The following is a 27204-nucleotide window of genomic DNA, read 5'->3' as shown; positions in this document are numbered from 1 at the left end:
GGAAAATCTAGCAATAATTAGTACTTTTCCTTTCGTTATCAGTACAGCTTGCTTGTATTTCGTTTGATTCCATCCTATGATATACTAGAAGGGAGTTTCGACCTGGCTTATTTTTATTTCCCTGTATTTTTTGCCTCTTGGAATTGCCGTGGTATGACCATCTTCCCCACATTTTCAAACAAACCCCTTTTGCGTCTGATTCTTTAGGGTTTTATTAGGCAGAAAATCCGCTTCCTGGGGCCTAAGACAGAGAGGCAAAGCAGGCAGGGTGTTGAAGGAGGGAAAAGCCTGCTTTCCTCATTGCCCGCCTAATTATCCCATTCCCAGAGCTGGCTCGAAGTTATGGCTCATAACTGCTTCTCCACTGAAGTCTTTTCAGTGGAGATGCTCCGGCAGTGCATGGTGTCCCCCGCGGAGCGGCGCCGGCAGTGGTCCCCGGGGCGCTGCATGCTGCCGTTGGGCTCCAAAGACGCCCTTGCCCTGGTTGAAGGGCATTTAGTGGGGCCACCCTGCCCCCCGAAACCCCCGACACACTTTTCCAGCCTCCTGATGCCACATACAAGAGGTAAGTAGGAACGTAGCCCCGAACATGCCTGACCTAATTGTCACGGCTTGCAGGTAGCCGAGGTCGTTTCTGCTCCTTTCGTGCCTTGGCTTGGGAGAGTCGGCTTTGTGCGTTGCAGATTGTAGCAGGATGCCTGAAAGTTGTCTTGCCACACGCTGCATATTTTAATACAGAAGCTGCTCTTTGTGCGCTTCGGTAGCACTCGCCCCGCTAATGCTTTGCGTGAGGCACCTGCAGAGCCTCTGCTCTGGCGTCGCAGCACTGCGAGGCAGCGTCGATCCGGAGCGGCTCTGAGCGCCACCAGGGCTCCTGCTCCGACAGCGGTTGGAAAGGCCACGCAGAAGAGCTGGGTTTTGCAGCATATCCAGGCCACCTATTCGAATCCAGGCTCTTTTGGCACCTGTGAAATTGTCTGACAACTTGTGAGCAGGCACGGTGCCATCCAAGCAGATGGGCATGAATGTCCCGGCAGCCAAGAGACCGTGACTGTTCATCTGGCAGGGGCGAGCGAGAGCAGCGCAGCTCCGTGCAAATGTCCAAACGACTGTCCATCTCAGAGTTAGCATGGGAAAAGCGGGCCCAGCAATGGGGTGCCCAGTTTGGGCATGGGGTACGTGATGGTGGAGGTGGTACCACTGTACATTGCATTTCAGCAGCAGCACTAATGAAGGAACAATTCACAAAGACTGTGTGTTTGAGCAGTCTTGATTTAAGCAGACTAAAGGAAAGAGAGATTTGAGTGTTGTTCTTAATTCATCAAGTCTTTATACAGGGAAAAGATGTTATTATTCATGGCCATGAAGTGTCCTTCAATTCACATCTCCAGGTGGAGCTTTTGCTGAACTGAGTGAGGGGGGAGGGAGAGCAAAGGTCTCCATGAAGCAAGGTGCTGAGCACGCCAGGACACGGTGGTGGCCGAGCCGGGAGGGGTGTGCAGAGCAACTGCTGTGCAGACGGCAGCATGGGAACCCCCTGGGTCTTTATGGTTGCTGCTGTCTCCTTTTCTGCATCCTTGGGAATATGTTTCCCTTTTTTTCCCCCTTTTTTTTTCCTTTTTTTTCTGCCTATTATTTAACAGGAAACTTAGGTCCCTCTTTCCTGGTAGGAGGAAGCAGCTGAGGGAATCTTCCTTCAGCATTCGTGTTCCCTCACTTTCTTCTACTCCATCACTGAGGAGAGGTGGTTTCTGAGATGGTTTTAATCAGAGCTTCCCATTTTGATGCACAGTGCGTGGTTGGCAGCCGGCACCCAGCACCATCCTGTACCCTCCAGCGAGTCCCTTGAGGACAACAGCAATTTCTTTGACTACCTCTGCTAGGTAGTTTCCTGCGAGAGTCAGGTGCTTGCCACAAGGTTTGTGAGTAGTGAGATAAAGGGATAAAAACATCCTCTTTGGGGCTTCACAGAGCATCGTCACAAGGGCTTTCTTTAAAACATAACTTTAGGGAAGGCCTTAACGCTTGTACCCACGAGGGACAGCTTCTCTCACACAGGCATGCGTGTCAGGATGATTGACAGATCATTAATTAACTGCTATTAATTAACCCCCTAATCTGAAGGGAGGAACTCCTTGCCAGCCTGGATTCTGTCATTGCTTTTAAACGCGTGCGTCTGTCGTTCTGTTGCACTCCCAAACCCGCGTCTTTTGGGCTGAAGAAAGGAGGCAGGCCTCATGAACAAACATTTATAGCCCCCCTTTCAACCACCTTCATTTCCTGACAGCCCCGGTTCAAACAGATGATTTGCAGGAGCATACCTCTTTGTATCTATTACTCTGAGATCAGAGGAAGAGAAGTGTCAAAAAAATCTGGTGTTGCCTTTCAATCTCACTTTTTTGCTGATATATAGGATGCAGCTCTGTGTGAATGATACAGATCTCCCTGTAATACAAAGCTGGTGCTGCTTATGGATGGTCACCTACCTTTAAGGCCAGCCGTCCTACAAAAGGTTTCAGCCCAAGGCTAAGGAGGAAAACCGTTCTTTTCCCTCCAGTTTAGCTATGGCACGATCACCTCCTCTCTGCTCTCTGTAGCCCAAACTGTGTTAAACCACTGAATCCAGTTACACTCAGACTGGTAGCGGCGGCGGCGGCGGCGGCGACAAACTCTTCTGCTGACCTCAGCTGGACTTAGGCTGCTGTCCTTGAAGACTTTATTCTGCTCTAATCGTTTGAGCCAGCCCATATCTTCTCCCAGTTCTGCCTGGTGGCCTCTAACAATTTCCTGTGTCAGGCAGCAGCATAATTATAGCTTTATTTAACTTACTTTGTCTGCATTTGCCTTTCAAGGAGCAACAATACAGCAATTCTGTAGACTGTATGTGGCCTCAGAAAACAAAGCGTCCTGCTTATCCACAAAATAATAGAGCCTTCGTAAATTCTTGAAATGATGCCCGTCTTGATAAGACATCAGTGGTGCTGATAAGCCAATAGTCATAATCACCGATCGGTGTCTGATGTTTTTGTGAGGCTTTGTGCCCAGAATTGCTGACCCTATAATTTTCCTGTTAAGTATAGGAATTTTTTGTCAGAAAAACCTTCTCAGGGATAAAAATGGTACCTATATTGCAGGAAATGGTTAAGATCAGAAATGTTTGATGGGGTTTGTTCCTTTTATTGAGCGTGGTATATCACGAAGCATCCCTCCCATGCAATTTCAGATACAGCAATATTAGTCCTGCCATTTTACACCTCCTATTGGAAACTGCCTCACCTTGCTGACATCTGAATTGTGTTTTTAGCAATAATTTCCTTTGTAAAAAATAAGGAGGCCAAAAGGAGCAGCAGTACTGCAGGCTCACTTTTTGGCTTTGATAACACAGTCCTTTACATGGATGAGGACTATGAATCAGTTTTGTGAAGACAGTGGTTTTGAATTGTTTACTTGCTTGTTTGTGAAGGATTTTTGTTTTGCTTTTGCCCTTCCAAATGTGAATTTGTCACTCTTGATGCAGTAGCACACTTTGGAAAAGCGCCCTGGACCCTCTATCTAACTGCACTGTTATTAGTGGATTCTCTCTTCTCTGCCTTCTGCTAAAAATTCACTCACTAGAAGGGTGAAATTGCAATGTCTTGAATTGCGTGATGTTGCACCGATTCTTTATTGCAATTATCTTTTAGATTTTAATAGCTGCAGGCCTTCAAACTATTTTGGTGTTATGGAAGGTATTTTCTGGCACTCAGCAATGACTCCAAAGCCCCAAAGAATTACACTCAACAGCCCTGAATTTCAAAGCTTGACATCACTACAAGCAAGGAATACAAATTCATCAGCAGGAGCAGGGTTTTAATTGCTTTTGAATGATTCTATAGAAATCTAAAATTGCTTTATGGGATGAAAAAAATCCCCACTTTTATCTGTGAAGAGGTTTTAATTCTGGCGAGTAAAATAAGTGGCTGCTGTAATAGTACAAGATTTTTTTCCCTCTGACTGTGTAGCTGTTCCTTCAGCCCTTGCCTGCTGGGATTTTATTCTTGAGCGGTGAGACATCGGAGTTCATCAGATATTATACATGGCAATTGCCAAACCAGCAGAGGCTCTTTGGTGGCTGGAAGATTTGTGCTTGTATTATGTTAGCTGTTAAAAAATAAGACCACCTATATTCTTCTTCAACGTGACCTTCTCTAGCTGGTCATATGCTCTATTTTCTCCGTGAACTGATGTGATTTTAAGGGTAATCAAAAGGCCAACAGTGCTTTAAAACCCAATAATACCTAGTCTCTGGCTTTGCAGCACTTTTTTTTTTAATGAAAAGAACCAAAACCTTTGCAGACATTTCTACATGTGGCTTAGCTTCTGGTTAAATGCATCCTCAGGGAGTGCTGGAAAATATTACTTCTGTTTAGACGAAAAGTAAATGAGTCAATTTTTCCAAAATTATTTTCAAGGAAAGGCATATTAGAAACCGTATTTTCCTGTTTAATAAATCTAGCGAATATTTGAAAATTGTCTGCATCACAAATGAGAGCGAAGGAAACAACAACAACAACAGAGGGTGAGTATTTCTGTTGTTTTGCCAAAGGTGTGAAAGGATACAGCAGCAGATGCCTGCAGTGAGGGACAGTGTGTTGCTGAGCCAGCCCTGGAGACCGTGCGAACTGTGCCAGCCCCTTGCCTCTTCCACCCTCTCATGTTTGCAGGGCCAATGGCTTTGGCTGGCTCCTTCTCCATTGGCTCTGGCTGACATGGGGCCGGCCAGGGCTGCAGCAGGCAATGGAGGGGCTGGAGCTGCAGGCACTGCAAGCGCCTTTTGCCCTCTCATTCACCCCCAAAAAAACCATTTGGAAGCTCCAGACTGGCCTTGGTCCAGGCTCAAGCAGGAAAAAGGCTCAATGTCCCCTGTCTCCACCCAAATCAATATCACCGATGTACCCAAACCTTTCCAAGGGTCTCAAGGGCCACAGCAAGCATCTCCCAGGTGGAGCAATAATAGAATCCAATACTAGTTTTAGCTAATTGGTAGTAATGTTTCCCTGACCAGGTGTTAACATGGTTACAGAACTGGTTTTAGGGAGAGAGGAAAAGAGAGAAAATAGTGTTTGTTATTTTAGTTAGCATTAAACTTAAGAAAAGATGATTGACAGCTGCATCCAAAATTCTGCGCAGATTTTTTCGTTGCCATCTGAAGCATGGCGGTACAAACATATTTTCAAGTGTAGAGAACCTTTCCAGTGAGGGCTTTAAAATATTTTTAATTATTTCCAGAAATAAACCCAACCATTATTGTATTTTTGAAGGACAATTATTTTGTCCTTTCTTGCATAACTACACATTTTAAAATACATTTTAAAATAATCATTTTTAAATTGATTTTCCTCAAATTGACCATAACAAACCAGACAAATCTCTTCAGGATTAATTTTCCACCTAGCTGAAGAAATTAGCTCTGGCTTTCTCCCTCCCACCCAGGAGCCGCGTTAGAATGGTTACCTGGATACCCTGCTTGTAAAGGATGTATGTGCTGGAGCAATTTAAATAGCCTGATTTGTCATCTAACTGCCGACATCATTAGCAAAGCATTATTTGGCTGGAACGTTGTAGGCTGAACATGGATAATACCTCTGTGTTGAGGAGAGATTTAATTTAACTACCGTGTGACCAAATATTGCTATCTTGGGTGAGGAGCTACAGCAAGTCCAGTGTGACTTCCCTATTCTGCATCAGGATGAGAACAGGATCTTTCCAATATGACAGTTTAAAATCCAGTGGTTGGTTTATTTTTGGGCAAGGAGAGAATTTTCTTATGATGGGGAAGAGGGAAGAGAAGGAAGAGAACAAGGGAGCAATCAGAATAGCGGGATGATTATGAATTTTTGGAAGTGCCAGGCTGAAGGCTTTGGTCTAGCACTGGACAGAAATTTGAACCTGGCTCGTGCTTTTTTCCTCGTAACTTTTGCCCTCGTCACAGCCTCTGTTTCAGTTTATTCTTCTTCTTATCCTCTTTAATTTTTAAGATGGCAATTACCTCAGGTCAGAAAGACTCTCAAAAGCAGGTTTTTAAAGACAAGCTGATAAAATCACAGTGATGACTTGGAAGTAATTGTACTGCATATGATATTGTGTAAAGCAGAAAACAGTGGCCTCATCTGATAAATACAGCATGTGAGAAGGCAGAAATAGTCAATTCCCTGGAATCCAACTGTTGGTGGGGTCAAAACTGTACCCTGCACATAGCAATAAGGAATGTGGAAAAAGCAAATCAGAGCTTTAAAAAGAGGCTTTTCTTAGCTCTCAGATCACTTTTTAGGTCCAATCTGAACATAACACATCATTTTAAGGTTTTATGCAAAATCAAGTTGTTCTCTATTGATTCTAGCATGGTCTGGAAAACTCACCTAGGATCTGGGAATTTGTCAGGTAGGTTGTGCGTGCTCCCATCTAAGCAAATTCTGCACCTACAGCTGAATTGCAGGAGCATCACAATTACATAGATGCCATTAACATATTCCTGAACATCCTTCTTGGCAAATCAACTCCCAAATCTTGTTCAGGAATCATTGTCTTAAATGAAGCACAGTTGCAAAATATTCTGCTAATCTATGGTGTAAGTCTTTTTCCTTTAGCTGTAATTGATGTTACAAAATATTTTAAGGCTTCTGTCATTAGTATTCCCAAATGGATAGATCTACAGTTTATTTCATGCTGCAAAAATGCTAATAATTTTCTACTGATTAGCAGCACCGGTAGGGCATATTTCTAGATTTATCAACACGGGATATTTTTGAATAGGTAAAGAATCTTTTGTCTTTGAATTAAAGTGTGTCTAGACAATGGGTTTTTTTTTTTTTTTGGTTACAAATCTAGCAAAATGAAGATACTTTCTAGGTAGCAATTAAATTCTTCCAGTGACATACAGTCTGTTATGCACAAGGTTCTAGTATAATGAATATATTTATTTCTAGGAAATCTCCAGTATTTTCCTTACCATTTGTAGGACTCGGCATATAAATAATGCAGACCATGCTGTGCTGCTTTTCAGTTCTTGCTAGGAAATTATGCCATTAAAAATGCCAGAGTTCTTTCAGGCACACACAGACACAGCAGGTAAAAAGAATATTTATGTGCTGAACAGTGACAGAAGCAGCATCAGCTAACACAACGCTGCAACGTGCAGCTCAGACAATGAAATTGTTTGCAGTAATTATAGCATGGAATGAGACTGTTGTTTAACTTAACGTCATGGCAGTCAAACTGTGACCCATCAAAGTGGGCTCTGAATTTGCAATCTAGGGTTAGGACCTGGAGGTGTAAAATAGGGTGAAGTGAAATGGTGATGAAATGGTGACCTGTGCGTCCTTCCACTGCCGTTCCAGACATGTACAATGGATAGCTGTGCAATGAAAATGCAACTGCACTTGAGCAGTTTTGGAATGAAAAGGTCACAATTAATTCCTGGCAGGCTTGTTTTTGTTTGAGAGCACAGGTCGCTGTTTGAAGTCTGCAATTCAGATACTTAAAATATCTTCTTCATGAAAACAGTGATCCCTCTAGCAGCGTTCAGACAGCGGAAATCAGCCAGTGTATAAAAGTACAGTTGCATCCTTTCTGTCAGCAAGGTAGGAGTATTTTGTATGTTTAAGAAGGAAAATTTAGCATCTACCATTCTTAGGCATCCCTTACGCATAAGCAGAGCTTTGGAACATGTTGCAAATGGAAATCGAGTACATGATGTGCCTGAAAGGAGTTTATCTAACTATTTATGGGCTGATCACATTTTGAGCTAGAAACGACTTGGTTATTTTTAGTTAAATAACATTAAAGTAGTAGTTGCATTTGTAAAGAAGTAACAAAATTCTCCTGCTGCGTGGCACTGTCACACAGAGCAGTTCTCAACTCTTTCTTGCTGTGTTTGTTTTCAAACCTTAAGGTTGCGATGCTCAGTGTCCCCGGAGGAGCATCTGAATCCCAGATATCATGGGGCTGCCTGTCTCATTGACGATCAGTGAGTTGCAGCTCAGAGTCAGACTTAAAACTTCCCCAAAGCAGTTTTATGTATTTTTGTGCTTTTCTTATTACCTCCCTGCTGCATGCAGAGCATTTGAACTGGTTTGGGCAACGTGGAGCCATCCGTTCTGGTTTGTAAGTGGACTGTGTCTGCTGTCTGGCAACCCACGTTAGGTTTTCCCATCCCTCAAACATGGTACACACATGGAGTGCATGTGTTGCCCAGTGGTTTTGGAACAGATTAGTTTTCAGAGCTGGAGTTAGGTTTAACTCGTGCAAAGGGACTTTGTGCAGGAGTGATTTCAGCTAAGCATGAAGCTCTTGTATGAAGAGTTTTTGTTAAAATCTGTCAGAAAAGTTTAAAAAGCCAAGAAAACTCACTGTCTTAAAAATGTTTCAATCTGCTTTCTCGTCTTTATTTTCGTGATAAAAATCAACAACTTCAGTCAATTGCTCTGTCATATGCTTTTAGAAAGAGATTCTCAAAACTTTTGAGATGCAGATGTAAAACATAACTACAGCATGTCATTAACAGTAGTGACTGTTCCTTTTTTCTAATGAAAAGGGAATGGAGAACCATTAAAAGTCATGAAATAATAAGGCAGAAGCCCATATTTTAGTACGATCATTTATTTGGTAATGCACATTGTGCATAAATAATCAGATGCATCAGCAGGGAATCCACAGTCATCTAGTAAGTTGTTTTGCAGTTGCCATCTGACCTGTAGATAAGTGGAAACAGTGTCTTCATTAAACTTACAAATCTACACATCAATTATTAGGAAAACCAGCACTCCAAGATGTAAGGGAAGTCTCGTTATGTCTATGGGCGCTGTGTACCTGTACCTAATGGCAGGATTGAACTATTAAGGTCATATCAAAAATATGCTACTTGGCATGAAGACTTGAGCTGCAGTCCTTACTGGCCTGCTACGAAGAAAATCTAGTTTAGGATGTAGTTTCACTACTGTAGACTCACTGTACGCTGGAGGAGAAAAGGTTTATCTGGAAATATATTCTCAAAGAAACTCATGCACAGCTTTTGGAAGCTGCAGTTTCCAGCCCTGTATGAGACCGTTTTAGTCAAGTCTGTGCAGGTTTTTCTAGTGCCTTCCAATAGCACATCGAGCAGTGAGTACCTGTCAGGTGTGGTTTGTTCTCTTTTCCTCTTACCCTCTCCTTGGGATGTAGAGGATTAAGAACAATTCAGTGCTTAATTTTTATAGGGCTTTACTGAAAGTTTTTTTTTATTGTCAGTGTTAGTGCTGCTCTGTCTTCTACTTCCTTTTAGGGAAGGCAGACTGGAGCCGTGGTGGTAGGTTCTGGGAGCAGGAGGTGACGAGGCCCCGGGATTCCCGTGGGAGTTCCTTTCTCACACTACATGGTAGCTATGTTGGTGATATACCCAGTTTAGGAATATGGGTGACATGATGGTATGGCACCAGGGTATGCGGTGTTAAAAATCAAAGGGTGAAGCTAATATTTTTAAAGCTGTTGTCTCCTGTTGGAGATAGCTAAGGAGGGAACTTGAGGGATGCATGATAAAAGCACAAGAATATGGATTGTGCATCCTTTTTTATCCAAGATCTCAGTCCTTAAAGTGTAAAAATTACAGTAGGTTTTGACCAGAGTTGCAATCCTAGCATTTAGTTAAAGATCCTTCTACCGCCTACTCTTACTAAATCCCGAAATACCTGCCTTGATATTAGTAAGACTTGTTGAAGATCTTGTGGACATATTTGAACTGGAGACTAAAGACGCAGGTTACAGCCTCTGTCCCCCACATTTGGGCATGGACAAGAACGTAGCGTTTGCTGTCACGACTAGCTCATTTGGTTATGCCCTTCCACATGTGTCTGATCCACAGTCCATTGGAGTCAATGTGTCTCTTTCCTAAGGCTTCACTCAACTTTGAATTTGAATATGAGCAGGTTGGATCCCCGTTTTAGGACGGGCTTTGTAATTCCTGATCCAGTTCACTTTGAACTCGGTTGGAGACCTTTCATTAACTACCAGGAAAGTTGGATCAAACCCACAGAAAAAATAGTAAGTGCTAGAGGAATGAAACAAGGAGGTTCAATAATTAAATAACGGGATCGCTTCGCTCTGCCATATACCTATTCTCACAGCTGATATGGAAAGGCAGAAAACCAGTGAAATACAGGTGTCCCTCGCTTTAGGAAAATCATAATCCTCTCTTTGAAAACAGACTCCCACAAAACCCCTGTGGGTTCTGTACATACATATCTGTCATACTGCACAGTAGATAAGCTTGAGATTGTAGACATTTTAACACAGTTAAACACTCTAGGAGAGGCAGCCAAACATATGCAGACAGAGAAAGGCAGCTGCATACCATAAATCAGCTCCATTTAAAAAAATTTGGCAACAGTGTTATTTCGTTCACGTCCTTTGCAAATTTTTCTCCTCCTCTCTCCTGTCCTCTGCTTTTGTCTCTTTTTCTTCTGCTGTTTTTTCTAAGCTCTGCTTTTACTATCTACCCTTGCGTGCTTTATGGTAATCTCTCCTTGTTTTACCAAAAAAACCTGCACATAGGCGGACTTTTAAGTTTAAATTAGCCGAAACTGATTTCTAAGTCTTGTCAAAAGGAGCACACCTGTTTCCCAGTGAGCACTACCTAAGCTGAGTCACTATGGTGAGAGGTAGCTCCCCTCCGCACACATGCATGCACACACACTCCCACGCTCGCTCACACACGTCCTTACCTATCTTAAGCTTTGCTCCGGGTTTGGGTATTTGCTGTTTTGTGATCCATGAAGCGTGAATACTCGGCTCTGCACCTTGAGGATGGGAGTTGGCTGAACACATTCGCACTTGATGGGAGATATTTATATAAAATTGCAATTGCCCTGCGAGGTCCTGCTGAAAGCAAGCAAGCCAGCTAAAACCTTTCTTTTTTTGTAGTGATGCTGAGCAGTTTCCCTAATATCCTTCTGCTCTTTATTCCTTCATGTGGGATATTTTCCAGTGGTTTCAATAGTTTCTATGGTTTTTCAATGGTTTCTGCTTAAGAGGAGCAGAGTTAGGCCAATACTGAGCCCTTTTTAAACTCTGCTTCTGCTGTCCTTGCCATTAATGCTCCTCAAAATCTTCACCTTGATTTTTCCCCTCCCAAATGCTGCCTTTTTAACTAGGATTAAATCAAGAGAGTGATAATATTCTGTGTGGAGAACTGGGAACTGGCTTCTTCACTCACCCCGTTGCAGCCTCCAGCAACAGGGCCTGTGCAGAGGCCGGGAGGTTAAAATGCTCCTTCTCAGTGGAAACGCAAAAGAAGGAAGAGATGCTAACATGGCTTGATTTTTCCCGGAGAGTAGTACAGTGAGTCCCTGTGGGCTGCAGAGCGTTAAGCCGCCCTTTATCTAGACCGTTACAAGCTAAAAGGACTCTGATGTGTAATTTCCAATGTAATTTGTGACTCACGTGGTGCCCTTAATGTAAAATACGGATTAGCAGTGAGGGTTTTGAGCCTGGAAGAGGGGAACTTTAGCAGGAAAGTGAGATTCTTCCCAGTTCTGTGAGGCATCGCAACGGCTCTGCAAAAGGGCTGCAAAAAAAGGGCTCCAAACCCTGTACACTCGTACTCTACTCCTGCAAGAAGTGAACAACCAAGGTAGAGAAAAACAGTCAATGCAAAATTTGACTGGCAGTGAAAACATTGGTGTTAATACTGCTAGGAGGGCCAATGGATTCTTCTCTTCTGAAAAGTTAGGGAGTCCTCTGACTGAGGTTGAGAAATGCTATTCCCAAGCGCTCGAGAGACTTAGGAGTACACTGAAGTATTTGTGCTTGTAAATCACCTTGGCAGCTGTGGATGAGAAAGTAACTACTTGAGAAATGCTCAAAATGGCAAACTGGTGATATCATCACATTCCCCAACATGTAACACTTTGCAGACCGAAACAGCCAAGGTAGGATACATGTCTATGGAATACCTATGAAATAAACCTCAAAGATTTGTTGATCAGCAGCTCTTTTTTAGAGCGGGACATAGCCCACGTCCATGCATACCTTTAAAGCTCCATGGATATATCTTCCCCCTAGTGAGATATGACAGGAGTGCCAGCCCCTGCGAACCTGAGAGGAATAAATGAAAAATAAGTGCTATTCTTCATTCCTTGTTTAGGCAAAACTCTACCTGGAAACAAAACACATGGAAGTTTACCCAGGAACCACGGAAAGAGGGCAAAAAATAAGTTCGGTGCCCGTCACAGAGATTGTGTTTGCTAACAGGATGAAGAACAGTAATAAGCTGGATGTAAAAATAAAAAAAAATTTTTTAAGGGGGAGGTAGAAGAATTTGCTTTATTAGAGCAATGAAACACCACACCATATCAAAGCAATTCCCATTTTTTTGTAACCACAGAGTAGTCTGAAACAGGCAATTACATCTTCTTTCCAGCTCAGAGAGGCACATCACCCTTTGCCACACATTAAAGAATGTTAATAGCGGCAGTAAAGCAAGTTCAAGGGTGTGTGTGCTTTATTGGGAAATCACACCTCCGAGGAATTAGAAACACTTAGCCCTGGGGAGCGATTATCTTGCAGTAACCATATACCTGCTATTCTCTCTACCATAATTATGGAAGATTCTCTGGATTTGGTATTGGAACAAGCTTGAAAAGCAAAACTTGCCATCCTGTAAGGGAATATCCACCTCTGGCCAACACAAGGATGAGGCACCACCACCTCCTGTATGAGCTTTGTGTGGGGCACCAACGGGGGGCTGAAGCGAAGCGCAATAAACCGAGCGATCCGCTGGTCCTTTGACAATCTGGTTTCTGCAGAAGGGTCTTGCACAAGGTGCTTTTCTTAGCTTGCCTGATCCTCAGCCTCTCATTTTGTATCAGACATGAGAAGAGTGTCTTGACTTTTGAGGTCTGTAGGGGAGAAAGGCTGGAAGGTGCAGTGACCTCTGTACAAATGAGAATTTTGGGCTCTTTTATGTATCAGTCCATCCATATACACAAGATAGGCTCTGTCCCGCTAATGATTTTTTGACAACAATTGTTTCTCTGCAAAGTCTTGGGCACTTAGCTCAGTATAATACATAACAGGTAGCTCTCCAATGGCAAACTGAAATAAAGAGCTAAAATTATTTGGCCTCATGCTTGTGTGGGTGGGATAGTAGGAGGGACCATGCCAAAATTAGCCTTGTTAGTCCTTTGGGGTCCTTGGGGAAGTGGAAGTCCCCCACGCCGTTGCAGATATATAGCTCACCCATTACAGAAAACAGAAATCCCAGAGGATTTTCGCTTCCATAGCTGGAGCCTGAGCATGCTTTTGTTTATTCCTCCACACCATGGTAAAATGATGGCCTCATTGTATGGCTAATAGACAGATAGGTCTGATTGCATTGGGTTTTAGCCATATTATACCGTGTTAGAGAGAGCAAGAAGAGAAATTCAAACCTTCACCCACATAATGAAAGTAGGAGCCTGTACCAAACAGGAGGAGTGTGGAGTGCAAACGCTGTGTTATATTTCTAATTCTGTCACTATTCAGTTCGCACAACTTCTTCGTCTTAGGGGTGGAGGAACATGTTGAGGCTCTGTGGCCCAGACATGCTGCCACAGCCCTTCGCTCCGTTTGCTGCAGGACGCAGCTCGGATGGCATCTCTGGGACACAAGAACTCATAAAACTTGTCTGAGCTGTGCTCTATTGGCTTGCGTTCCCCTGCGTGGGGCAAGAGACACATTGCAAGCCAGGGTTTGAGCCTTATTTCTGGTTACAGAAAGACAAGTGAGAAAAGTAATTACTTTTCGCTTAGAGGAGTTGCAGCGCTTTGCGTGTCACTGGTGTTTGGGTATGCGGAGCATCAGGTACACCGAGAACATGCAAACCTGGGCTCTACCACAGCCCGCGGCCAAACTGACTTTTACTTTTGATGGATTGATGAGGTTTCTCCCAAAAGCGGTCACTGCCGTGGGAGGATGGAGAGGGGCTGAGCGCCAGGAGCTGGCAGCATGCTGCGCAAGCGGGAGGCAACAGCAGGCGCTGTCCAGAGCCACGTGCAATCCTGTGCCCACCACCGGCTCCATCTCGCGGAGTGCTGAGCACAGAAGAGCTCCAAGGAAGCATTAAGGATACACTTGGCTTTCAAGGACACACATAGTTCACTGGCTATATGCATGCCCACAGTTAAGCATGTGCTTAATGAGGCTGGAGTGCTTAGCTTAGGGCACAACTGAATTCTTAATAGCTCCGTGTTTTGGAGCTCTTGCTGAAAAATGGGGCTAACACCTTCCTGCTTCCTGGGATATTTTGAGGACAAGCTTACTGAGGTTCATGATTCTCACAGTGGTAGGAAAGACACAGGTGAATAAACAGGAAGAAGTTGCATATCGAGTTTTCGATATGTCAGGTTTCATGGTTTTCCAACCTATTTTGAACTGGAACCTGTTTTGAACCCTGCAGTTTCAATAGCAGATACATCAGATATGGCAAGAAGAAGAAATCCAACAAGCTGAAAGACATTTGAGCTCTGAGATGCTTCTAATATGTTTAATATTACTGTTCCTTTAAATCCATACCCTTAATGACCCCGGACATATTAAGTAACATTCTCAGGGCTGAAGAAATGCTTCAGACTTCTGATTTTATACGTATTTTTCCCCCTGCGTTATCAGAGCTCTACAAATGTTAGATATTCAAGACCTTCTCTGCAGAAAATACTCTATAGTCCTTTTCCTGAAGAAAGGCTGATGGTACCTGGGCTCACACTGAGCTATGTTTGCATGGCCTGTTTTTCAAAAACAGTGTTTGCAGCTGTGTCATTTTTCGTGTTTGCAATTTATGGCTAGCAGACAGTGTACAACAGAGCCTCAAAGGGATAAATCAGAGGGGAAGATGACAGATTTCGTGGGCTCGGCATGGCAAAACGTGCGCACCCCTTGTCTACGTGCACAAGGGAATCCACACCGGAAAGGCTGGTACAGGGGCAGAAAAGGATTTGCATGATAAAGTTTCTTAATGAAGATACCTTACCTTGAAGAAAGGCACAAAATACCATTGTAGCACCTCATTAATGATCTCTTCTGCTTATTTAATTGCTATGAGCCTTTTTTCTCCCTGCTGTGGCAACAGCATTGGCCATATTAATGTTGGTACAGTGAACTGTTTTGTAGTGCTGTCAAGTACCTCTTAATCTTTCCACTCCTGTATGTCAAGTCAGGTTTCTATCTCAAAGATGAATCAAACATTACTTCTGGGTTAAGATTTTTTTTATCTGCAAAGTAAATTAGCGACAGGAGCTTCCTAGAGCTTGCCTTTCTTTTCATACCATGACTCATTTGTTTTCCATACAAACCCTGCTTTTTCTGGATGGTAGAAAAAAATTTCTAGCCAACATGCACAGCCACTTAGCCACCGTGACATCCACACTGAGTTATTCTCCATCTCATATCCCCTCTTCCCACCACCCTGACAAAGGGCGAGGAAAGGAAATTTGCAGTGAGCCTCACAGATTTGCACACCTGCAATTTCTGTATGTGCACGCCAGCTCTCATGTAATCAGCTTGCCACTATGCATTATACACCTCCCGCTGAGCACAGGCGGGCAGGCTCCTGTAAATCCAGGTACAAAGACCTCAGCTTCTAATTTTGGAGATCCACAGTTCAATCCCCAGTTCCTTCCGAAAGGAGGAAATATTCAAGATTGTTCTATACGTCAGATTATATATTAAGTGCACCTATGTACATCTATCTAGAGTTTGGTAGTACTGGAGTTCATTTCTCTTGCTTTATGTGGCTTATCTGCTCTGCAACAGCATTTCATGTTGCTTTCTTTTTAGCCATCTTCTGAATAATAATAATCATAAAACCTTGTGAATCTAAAATCTGACCTACCTGACACTGCAGCTCCCATCACACTGACTTCCATCGTCTTAGCTGATCTGCATGGAAAACAGGAACGGGGTGCAGCCAGCTGTCGAGCCCAAAAGTGGCGGGTGAGGAAGACATCCTGACAAATGTGCTTACACTAGTGTTTTTTTTCATTTGCTTTTCCCGAGATGACAGCTACTTACTAGTAGAGCTTGAAGCAATATTCTGAATTGCTGAAGAAAATTCTCGTAGTTGATCAAACTCTGTACGTTTTCTACTGATCAAAGATTCTCTTCATGTCTTACGTATCTGAAAACGAGAAAGAACGAATGAAAAAATAGCTGTTCTTCTGTGCCGGTAGACAATGAAATGATGATTGGTATGATTGTGCCTTGACTTTACTGTCAGCACAATGTCAGTGAAGGCAGCAGTACAAAGAGGGTACATTTTGAGATATTAGTACAAAATCTAGACCAGTAGAAGAACTAAGAAAACCCCAGAGCTGGGAAGAAGTATCTGATTTTACTGTTCTTTCATATTTTAGTAGAGAATAAAATATATGTTTTGTATTCTAGAAATGTATTAGTTACCCTGATTATTCATCCATTCATATCCTCTGTGCTTATATAATTAGGAGCAGTAACTTGAAGTCTGCTCAGGTGGATATCTGTTCATATATATTTCTAATTCTCTTGCCTGGGTCAGCAATAACGTTTCACCAGTGTTGCCCTCAAGCCAGGGATCGGTTTTGCAAAATCTATTCACAAACACCCTGACTTGTATAGAGAAATCAGAGGTCGCCTCATTGTCTTCTTGAAACAATGACATTTTTGAGGGGAAATTTCAAAGTAGATGTTTCAAGGCTTTGAGTTAGAGGTGATTTTAATGACTTAAAAATTGATGAATTGTGCTTAGTAAAGAAGGGTTTTCCGGTCTGAGGAATCTGCAGTCTGAAGGCTTTCAGACCTAATTCCCCTAAGGCTTAGTGCAGAGGTGCTCTTTTCAGGAATGGGCACTGGTTATTGTGGGAAGCTTGGGTCTAACATGTTTGGCATAGCCCCGAACATGTGAACATGCTCAGAGAGCCCCAAACCTGTACTCCTTCCTTTGCAGTGGTCTCAAGTCAACTGTGAGAAATGCTACCGTGATGGTTTTGCCTTGGTTGTGGAGCACAGCCGAAGGGCAGCAAAGTGGTCCTGCAAGGGAGGAAAAACTGGACTTCAAATTCCTAGAAGAGTAAGGCCAGCACATGGAGTCAAGGAGGGGAGGGCTATAGTCATGGGACTGCGAAAGAGCATTTTGAAGAACAGGATGTAGCAACATCTGTCAAGAATGGTTTAGGTCTAGCTGATCATGCCCTGGGGCAGGAGGATGGGTTAGGTGACCTCCTGAGCATTTTTTTCGCTGCAACTGGAGATGGAAAAAAAACCTTAATGTACAGTTTCCCTGTGGATTTTCTTCTCCCCCTTCCCCCCACCATCCTACTGTGACAGGTAACAAGGTATTTATAAACACAAATTCTCTTTCTGAAGCTTATTGTCATTCATTGTATCAGAAGTTTATGATCTATATTAAGCTAACTGGTCCTTGAGCGTGTGCTGTTGTCAAGATCTCCTCGTCTGCTCAGAAAAAAGCACTCCTGGGCTGGCATGCAATAGCATGATCTTGGTATTTATGCTTTTGGCGGTTTGCTAATTATTCCTATTCCTATTGCATCCCTGTGCGAATTTCTGTCTTTCTGCCACAGTAAATTTTCTCTCATTTTTCTAGCTGTAGAACTGCTAGTTAAATGAGAGAAGCCTGAATATCCTGCAGAGGCCCATATTGTCATTTGGATGATAGCAATGAAATGGGCCAAACATCCTTTCTGTACCACATTAAATTGCATGTCTTTGCATTGCTGGATTGGCCACTCATTTTCTGGACCATGTTCTCCTCTTGTAAACAGCTCGTATCGTTCCTAGGAGTGCTCTTTGCAGCAGAAAGCCTTGATAAAGCCAAAGCCATCAGCTGCCAAGATTCCACAAGGAGTCGGAAATAGGCACCAGATATCTCTGCTACTGTAGACGTAGCTGCATTAGCAATATCATTTATCTTCCTAAGGACTTACTAAGCCACTAAAATGTATTATAAAATTAAGTGGCATTTCTTCCACCTGCTGAAACTGATGCCAAAAGCATAGAAAGCCCTCCCTGATGATACGACGGCGCTTGCAAAATGTAAGTGCCCTCCTAAGGACTGCAGCTGCCTCGGAGACATGTTTTTTTCTCTGGGCTGCCTCCTCCACTTAGAATAATAAGCTTTAGATTATCTCAGGGCACTCTAGATCCCAGTGCTGCACAATCCAATTTGACATAAGGGTTGAGGGGCACAGAAAATCTTACAAGCAGACACACTGGACTTTCAGTCTGCTTCTTCCACTAGTACAAAGCAGAAGTTCATGGAAGAGGGTTGGTAAAACTTTGTGCTTCTCTGTGTTGGGAGAAGGGCTCTCCGGACTCAACGCTGCATCTGTGTTATGGCTGCTTGCTGGTGATAAAGCCCCACTGTGGTGCTTCCGAATACACAAGTCCCCAACAGGCCCCAAAATAACTGAAACAGCAGCAAACTGCTGAGTAGCACCAATTAGTCTTGTATTAACTGTATTTTATCATTAAGATAACACTGTATATTAAATGTTAAGCCTGGAGCTCTGCTCCAAGCCAGGTGTTCAAACACCTTAAATACTTCGCAGGGAAAGAGAGAGTATCGGGCAGCGCTGCTTTCCACGGGAGAACAATAACAACCGATAGCTGCGGGTAAACCCAGATAACCTCCCGTTATCTGTTCCAATGGCCAAATTGCTCCCTTATCAATGTTAGTTGTGTCCCTGCCAACGCAATTACCGTCCTTCATTGACCTGTTACGTCTCGTACTGATTTTGCTGCTGTCGGTTTTACTACCCTTGCACCCCCAGTGATCGTGCTTGCAGCTGCGAGGCACTTGCTGTAGTTACGGGCGTTATGCTAGCGGCCAAAAAGGACCAGGGACGCCGCGGCAGAAGGGTCCAACACGAGCAGACGCAGTCCGTGCCGCAGGAAAGCTGGCGCTTTCATCCCAAACAACGGCGTGTGACCTGCAGAAAGCGATAGCTCTTCATCGTATTCCTCCACGCCGCAGAAGTGGCGTGCTGTGTGCTATTGTAGTCCTTAATCCGCTCTAATCCTTTCCATTGATTCCCCTGATTACTTGTTGGAGCGGGAGTATGGCCTACTTAAAAAAGCTGCTTTCAAAACCCGCATTGCGAAGCACTAGCGTGTCCTTCCACTAGTTACAGGTACGTTAGTTCGACTCCAAAGTGTCTCTGGAAAGTCTCTGGACTGCGGCACGGGAAGACAGCATGCGTCTGTCAGGGTAACGCTTGGCTCAGATTGGCCTGTTTGCCCTATTTTCTAGCTTTTTGGCTGTTATCTAGATAGTACCGCTCCTCCAGTGCGGAGGAGGTCTGGCATCTAGGCAGGCTTCTTTCGAGTACTAGGTCACGGCCATGGCCCTGGTGCGTATTAATCCAGATAACCGCGGCCAGTGTGCACCAGGGATCCTCGAAGCTAAATATAGATCACCGTGTCAGACATTTAGTTTCTGTAATGACTTTTTCTGAAAGGCCAGAGAGTTTGTGGAACCTGCAGTCTCAGTGCGGTGGCGAGGTTTGTGGATGGCAGGAAGAAACACCAAGAAATTATTAATGTTATATTTTGGAGATATAGTAATTGGTCAGAAAGTGTTTACACAAACATTTAAGAAAAACTTGAGACTGTGCAATTATTTCCACATACAAATCGCTGTAGCGTTTTATCCCAATATTGCTGAGTACCAAAACACGTATCAAAAATAGTAAGATGGAGTTGACTCACCATGTTTATTCCTGAATATATTCACTAATTAGAGCAGTTTCATTTTTTCTGTTGGTAACCCTGACTTGCTCTTCTAGCCATGAGACCAGATCACAGTTGCATCTCATCTTACGTAAACGCGCATTTGTTCCTCATCTATTCAAGATAATTCTTCACTTGCCTTCCCATTTTCCTCCGAGTTGTGCCACGGCTGGGAAATTTCCATGGGCTTTGATTTCCACGATTTCTTGTTTCTCCTCTGCTAGCGTTACTGGTGCTGATTTGTCTTTTCCTCACACTGTAATTGGTCCGGTGCCACTATGTAATTTTTAACTGTGTGCAGCATCAACAGCACTCCATCTGTCTCTCCTCCGGAGCTTCCCAGCCTGCCATTATAAATATCTGCCAAATCCTTCTCCAAAGAGAGGATCGCTAGATTCCCACTGTTTGCGGAATAAAAGCAGCAGCCAGAAACTCTCTCCCACCGTCTGCAACCTGTGCAGAACCTGTGTGCTGCGCGTTGTGAGATTTTATTGCTGGCGCTAAGGAGCTCTGACCATTGTCTTCAATTTATTATCCGTCTGAAGTGTACACTTCTGCAGAGGGTTTAACATATTGCTCTGTTAGCTCAAATATCTCATTGCATGTGTCATTTTATTAGACAATCTTTCTTCAATAACTATCAGGAAATAAACCTGAAAAAAACAGACTTTTTTTCATTTTCCTTTAAAATGCAATTCTAATTTAAGACGTGCTATTTGATGGTTTGGATCCAGTGTTGTTTCATAAGATAGTTTAATTGACCCGCAAGGACTCAAGAGTGTGTGCTCCTTTCCCAGCCTTTCACTTAGAGATCGAGGTCCATTTACAACGATCTAAAGCCAGAGTAAATTCATAGGACTTGTTGACTTTACACCAGCATTACCGAGACCAGAATTTGATCTCCCATTTCTCTGCATGTATGTGTCAGAATAGGGTGTGTTTAGGAGAATTAGCTCTGAACCAGGCAGTGCATTGATTAGACTGGGCACACTAAAAAACAGCAAATTTTCTAACATTAATAAAATAAAATCATGTAGGAATACATTTGGATAAAGTAAAAAATTTAGATTGTGGTATAGGTGTCTTTTTAACACTGTTAAACATATTCTCAGAAAAGTCAATTGATTCAAAGCTGTGTTAGCCTCATGTGACTTTCTGAACTCAGTTGTTTGCCTTAGACCACGATCATCCCACCTATTACTGTGTACCAGTGGCATGGCAGCTTACTGTGGCGGAGGAGCTACCAGCAAATCTCAGGTGCTGCTGTGGTCCTCAAATTAATGGTAAATGATTGTTTGAGTAAAACTGTTGCCAGCTGAAGTCAGATCCAAGGAACAAGGTCCCAGTTCTCTCTGTGGGATATTGGGTTGTGTCACCAGAAGGGATTTTTCAGGGTTGTTGAGGAAAGGTTTCATTCTCGGACCTGCCACATCTGAGTCGTGCAAAACTTTGCAAAGGAATGTAAAGCAGCTTGGGGATTGATCAATAGTCTTTCAAGGCTACATTTAGAATAACCCGGTATTTTTAAAACACAGAAACTGGGAGCCATAACAGTTGGATGTGTGCATGAACCCACGGAAACTGTGGCTGGAAGGTGTTTCTCTGTCAACATGTGGAGTCAAGCACCCGAAGCGAAGCACCAAAGAAACACAGGAGTTTATACTGATATCTCCATTGTCTAGATTGCGCTGTGGATTTGTTGTCGATTTTTGAATGTTTTAGGATGATCAAGTTCATGATTTTCTAGGAGGGTGTGCTACCATTTAATTATATATTATGACAGGGAGAACTACGTATAAACAAGGCTAACCCTGCAGGAGATCTATACTTATTCCCAAATAAATAATAGCCTGAGCCGTTGCGAAGGGTGGCAGGGAACAAATAGAAAAGTGAAATTAGAGAGACCACACTATCACAGCAGTAACAGACTGACTGCCCTGCATGCCAGATAGGCAGCATGAAGGAACCATCTCTGGGTTACGTAGATATCTGTACTTACAAGTATGAGATCTTCTTTTATTTGAGACTTATTTTCTGGATCAAGATTTTCTTGTAAAGGAGCAGCCATGATTTGTTTAAACTCGTTGGGAGATAAAAAGCAGATGGTATTGATTAGCTAATTAGTAATATTTTCTGCAGCTTATCAGCTGCGCGGATAAGTGTAAAATTTGCAAAAGCTAGAGATGAAACTTTGTGGCTTTAATTTGTTGAAGAAATTGCGTTTTTTAAATCTGGAGGGGAGGGGAAGTTGTAAAGAAATGTTTAGCTTTCTGTCCAACAGAAAATCTCTTGTTAATCTCTATGTTAATGTCTAATCTCTATGTTAATGTCTTTCCGTGGATGTATATTCAGGAGTCACTTCTCCATTTTTGAGGGGAATACATAAAACAAGGTTGCAGCTCTCCTAGCTCTCGTCTGGATTACCCGCTGTGTTGTGTAACTTGCCACAGGGTTTTCGCTCTCTTGTGTTCCTCCCTGTGGGTGTGCCTCCTTCCCCCTTTATATTTATCACAGAGAGAAAACGCAATATTATTTTGTCCCAGGTTCACTTCTAGCTTGTCTTCTTACAGGCCATTGGCAACCGTAGCAGCCAAAGTCACTGCTAATTTGATTGCTCTTTAGCAGAGCTTTGGCCACGCTCCCTCCATGACCGTTCCTATTACAACGCTGCGTGGTGTTCAGCCAGGGTATCACTGGGGTATTGGAGGCTCCTCTGACCTCCAGTTGTACCGGATATAGCCAAATATTTTGATGTTCTCCCTGTGATGGCAGTTGTTCCTCAGTGAGGGCAATATAGAGAGCACCTTGCCAATATGGTAATACGAAGAAGACTGTCTGAGAAGGGATATCAGCCTTTCAAACCCTGCAAACCGCATATCAAAATTTTCATATGACGATTTGAGATATGGGTCACAAGACTTACCCCATTTTGTCAGAGAGCTGGATGCAGAGAAGGGTCGTGAGCAGGTGGCAGCGGTCCCAGCAGCCCCGCTCTTCGTGATGGGAGTGAGCCTGGCAGCTGCAGAGCTGGCTTCCCGCCGAGCCTGGTAGTTGTGGCTCGCTGCCGCCTCTCGGGAGGTTTGAACCCTGCACCACCTCAAAGCCTTTCAGGTGACAAGGTCGCTGCCTAGAAGCTGCATTTTAATTGCCAGTGTGTAACGTGTGACGCGTGAGCTGTCAGCTAGTCCCCCAGGAGAGAGAAAAATGAAAAAGGGTTGGGAAACTATGTTTTCCTCTTATGGGGAGCTGTCCTCTTTTGCGAATGCTCCACGGAACAGCTTTGCAATGCTTACAACGCTTTTAAGATTTCAAAATAGGGCATAATGCAGGCTTAGGCGGGGCCTAGACTTTAGGGTGCTCAACTGCATGAGGATGCACTCCATCCAAAAGCTGGCAGGAGTGGAAATTGCCTGAAGTGAGACAGAGATATGCTCCTCCGTTATACAGAGAGCACTTGCTATTTTTAGTAGAGTTTAGTGTTCAAGCTTCAGCCTTTCTATTCCGTCAGGATGACATTTTTTGTTGGTTCTTAAACAGAAGAAACAACAAATTCTGCATCCTCTCTGGAGCATGGCCTTGTTAATATTCTTTGAAACATGACATGTGTCGTGGCCGTCAAATTGCAATGATCCCATTTCTTCTGAAATGAGAAAAACATGTCACTTTTGGCTGTAAGTAATACAAAGGAAGAGTCATATTTTAGATAGTAGCTGCATGACTGCCAAAGATGAAAGAAAAATGTTATTACTTTTGGAAATCTCATAATTACAGTTAATGATAATTTAATGAAATGACATTGTCTTCTCTGCTATCACTAATGAAATGTTTGAGAGTGATAAAATAGATCTTGTTAAATAGAGCGAAAATCTTGAGTGGAATAGCTTTGTGACAGCAGTCTGCACGCACAAGTCTTGAAATCCTTTTTTTTGTTACAGTAGTTTAAAATAGAAGATAAAGTGCGGGCTGCATGGCAAATAATGCATACAGGGAGTATTTAAAGGCCTTCTGTTAAGCAAACAATACTGAACTCCTGAATAACATGCTGATGGCTGAGTATTGTTCCTTAGAAATGCTAACCCTTCATTACAACACTTTTGCTGTTTTTCTTTGCAGACAAACCAGAGAACAAGAAACCCCACCTGACTTTTTTTATTTCTCAGACTATGAAAGACATAATGCAGAAATAGCAGCATTTCATTTGGACAGGCAAGTAAAATGGATTTGCGTTAAAAGAAAAAGTAGAAATATTGTGATAAGGTTCTTGCACTTGACCAGCCCTGTAACTGAATTACTTTTAAAAAGGGGGAAAATAGAACAAAGGTGGGCAAACTCCATAAATAAATGAAATGGAAGATGATGAAAGGGTAGTTTAATAATGAGAAAATAAGACTTACTCTGGGAATGAGAAACCTGGCAATAACTAATTCGCAAAAGAAAAGAGAGATGATATTGAAGAGAAGCTGAGAAATGAATTTCCCCTGTGATCTGCATAGGGAGAGGACCCATCTCGCGGGGAATGTACAGCGTAAGGACGACGGAGTCTTGCTCACCCCAATTAGTTCCAGGGCATGCAAATATGAGCAAGACATTGAGAATCGTGAGACTATTCAGATAGAAGTAAATGGGAGGGAAAAGGAGTTCAGGTTTCCCAGCCAAGAGCCGGCGCCCTCCCATATAAGGAGCATATTTAGGCCACAAGTTATTAGGAAGGAGAGGGCACTGATGGTCATTCCGTCTTCCTACGTCCCCCAAGCGGAGTTAGCGCACAGTGCGTTGGATGCCCCAAGACAGGGTGTGGACTGGAGCCCTCTCAGCCTGCCCAGATTAGGAGTGGAAATCAATAATTAGTGAGAAATTTTTAATAGCACAGCTAGAAACTGTGACTTTTCATAGGCTGAGTTAGAACTGAAGCTCCCCTCACACCCTGAGAAACATCCAAGAACAATCCTTCCTAAAGTTTGAAGTTCTGGGCCTCAGATTATTTGGGGTTTGTGTAGTGTTGTTGCCTTCTGGCTTGATGGTTAGGATCAGAGCGCCTGCCAGTGGGTGTCACAGGGTAGATTTGCCATTAGGAACCATCCTGGTCAGATCCTTAAAGGACCTTCTATGCTATATGGCTATTGACCTTGGTGATGATCCCTTTTGTTTTACTTTTTCTTACTGCCATTTTAAGGAGCTGGTGTTGCAGGAGAAAATATTAATGGAGTTTCTGCAGGAAGGTATGCTAAACATCCACATGCTAAGCAGAAAAAGCAGTTGCTCTCAAAGGTAGAAAATCTTAGCAGCAGACAATGGACAAAGAAATCCTACCTATGGGGAGGCTTTGTAAAGGGACTTTGCTCTGTTACTGTGTCTAGTAGCAGTCCTTCACAGGAGCTTATTGTGCTCTAAAGAGGAGAATTCTGGGGTAGGGAAAGGCCCTTTACCCAGGCTTTGCCCCAAGGAAAATTTTTAGTTTCAAGGAGGTATGGTTTAGGCTGGTATATGGGGAGAGGAACAGAACAAAATAAATCCAAGAAATCTGTCAGAAAAAAAAAACTAGTTTTTAGTTCTATTAGCTGGTGTTTATGAAAGAAAGAGGCTGAAATCCCATTACTCGGGTCACTTCAAAAATTGGTGAGCACAATGCATTTTATAACAATCCTGCACTGGCACAAGGTCGAAACCCAGTCTCTACCGTCTCTTATTTCTGGAATTTTATGTCACTTGATGTTTTTCATGGAACATTGTGTCCCCATACTCTTCTGAAAATTGTGTCTGTTCTGTATGATGCCGGTAAGCCAGAGCTGATCTCATTCAAGACATATTTTATAGTATATTATACAAAGGATTATCCAGTGTGAAGTTGATGGGCTTTTTACTCCTTAAGGGCCATAGATAAATGATGATGTCTTCAGAGTGCAGTGTGCCTTCCTAGTACATACCACTGTCATTATAATTTAATCCTCCACATAAACTCTCTCTTTTCTTTCTCTGCCAGGATCCTGGATTTCCGTCGTGTTCCCCCTGTTGCAGGCAGACTGGTTAACATGACCAGAGAAATAAGAGATGTTACTCGTGACAAGAAACTGTGGAGAACGTTTTTCATCTCACCAGGTAGGCTTAGAAATGGCACTGTACTCCTTCTATGCCATCGAACACGTATTTAAGGAAAGGATGCGTAGATTGTTTAATTGCTTAGATATTTCTAATAGAACTGTCTTCTGTACCTTTGAACAAAAATAAATGTGGAGACATAGTCTACAAAGAAGACTTTATTGTTTTGAATTGAGTGCCTTTCCCCTTGACAAATTATCCACAGAGACGGGTTTTAATGTTCACAAAAGCAATGTATTCAACAAATGCTTTATGTAAAGCAATTTCTAAAGCAATTTCTTCTGTTGCTCTCAGTTTACCTAAAACCTTGTTACTTAGTCCATTAGTTATTTAGACTTTTTTCGAGTGCTAAGTGATCAGTCACTTCTGTTGGTCAGATGCATTTACTTCTGGTTTTTCGCTGGAGGACTGAAACCTAATTTTCTCTGAGTCACATTCCTCAGTGTTTATTATAAGAGGAGTCTGAAAAAATGAAGCAGATAAATGTGTGGCATATCTTGCTTCCAGCTGAAGCCCACCCCTTTACAGAGGCCAGAGTAGAAGTGCCCTGAATTGTTCCCAGTCCTCATTCTTGCTTTTAATGTTCATCTCAGAAACAATCATTATTCTCTATTTCTATGAATATTCACTCATTCACAATGATGTCTGGTAGCCCCAACCAAAAGCAGAGCTCCACAAGGTAGGCATTGTACAAACACAGGGTAAAATCAGACTCTGCTCATCAAAATACACAACTGAAATAAGTAAAATGGGCAAAGAGTGGAAGAAGGAGGGTGTCATCTCTGGTTACTATCTGGGGTGCTGAAATAGAGAAATTAAGGCTCTTAATCAAGGCACTAAAATACACACTTAAATACATTCTTAGGGAAAGAATATATAGGGAAACGTTCAATTTAAAGCATGTGGGTGTGTTCCAGTGAGCTTAATGCATATTATTTCAGCTGTGTGCAACTGTGCTTTCCTGAACTAAGGCTGTGACTTGTACAGGCAGGAAATCTGGAGCGGGAATCTCCAGAGATCCATGAGTGATTCTGTGTGATTGGTCAAAAGCTATTTGTCCCAGATCCCTAAAGTCACGGTCCAAAAACTTAATCACGGTTTCTCACAACTTAAACTGTAATTCGTTGCTGTTAGTTAGAAACTAGAGCTCTTACGCTGCAGAGCTTTACCTCTTAAAACGTTTGTCACACTTTTGTGATCACCAATAAACTCATTGTTATGGCTGTATTTTTAGCTTAATATTTATGTTCAGCTCTGCAGGACACAGTTTAACAGACAGTTATTTATTCCAGTAACTTCACTTGTAAAACACATTACGTAATTACAAGAGGTTTCATCTTA

At 42.9% G+C, this 27204-nt stretch overlaps 1 protein-coding gene across 1 annotated transcript in view; it reads left to right on the top strand.

Moving 5' to 3' along the window:
• The window catches only part of FAM20C (FAM20C golgi associated secretory pathway kinase), a 60375-nt gene that overhangs the window by 21362 nt on the left and 11809 nt on the right, over nucleotides 1-27204 (top strand). The window contains exons 4-5 of the mRNA XM_068908098.1: nucleotides 23881-23973; nucleotides 25748-25863. Of these exons, the coding sequence (XP_068764199.1) occupies nucleotides 23881-23973; nucleotides 25748-25863 (209 nt within the window). The remainder of the gene's footprint in view (nucleotides 1-23880; nucleotides 23974-25747; nucleotides 25864-27204) is intronic.

This window comes from Struthio camelus, chromosome 15 (genome assembly GCF_040807025.1).
Source record: "Struthio camelus isolate bStrCam1 chromosome 15, bStrCam1.hap1, whole genome shotgun sequence".
In the NCBI taxonomy this organism is placed as follows: domain Eukaryota; kingdom Metazoa; phylum Chordata; class Aves; order Struthioniformes; family Struthionidae; genus Struthio; species Struthio camelus.
The sequence above is the reverse complement of the archived record's forward strand: the minus strand, read 5'-3'. Positions and strand labels throughout refer to the sequence as shown.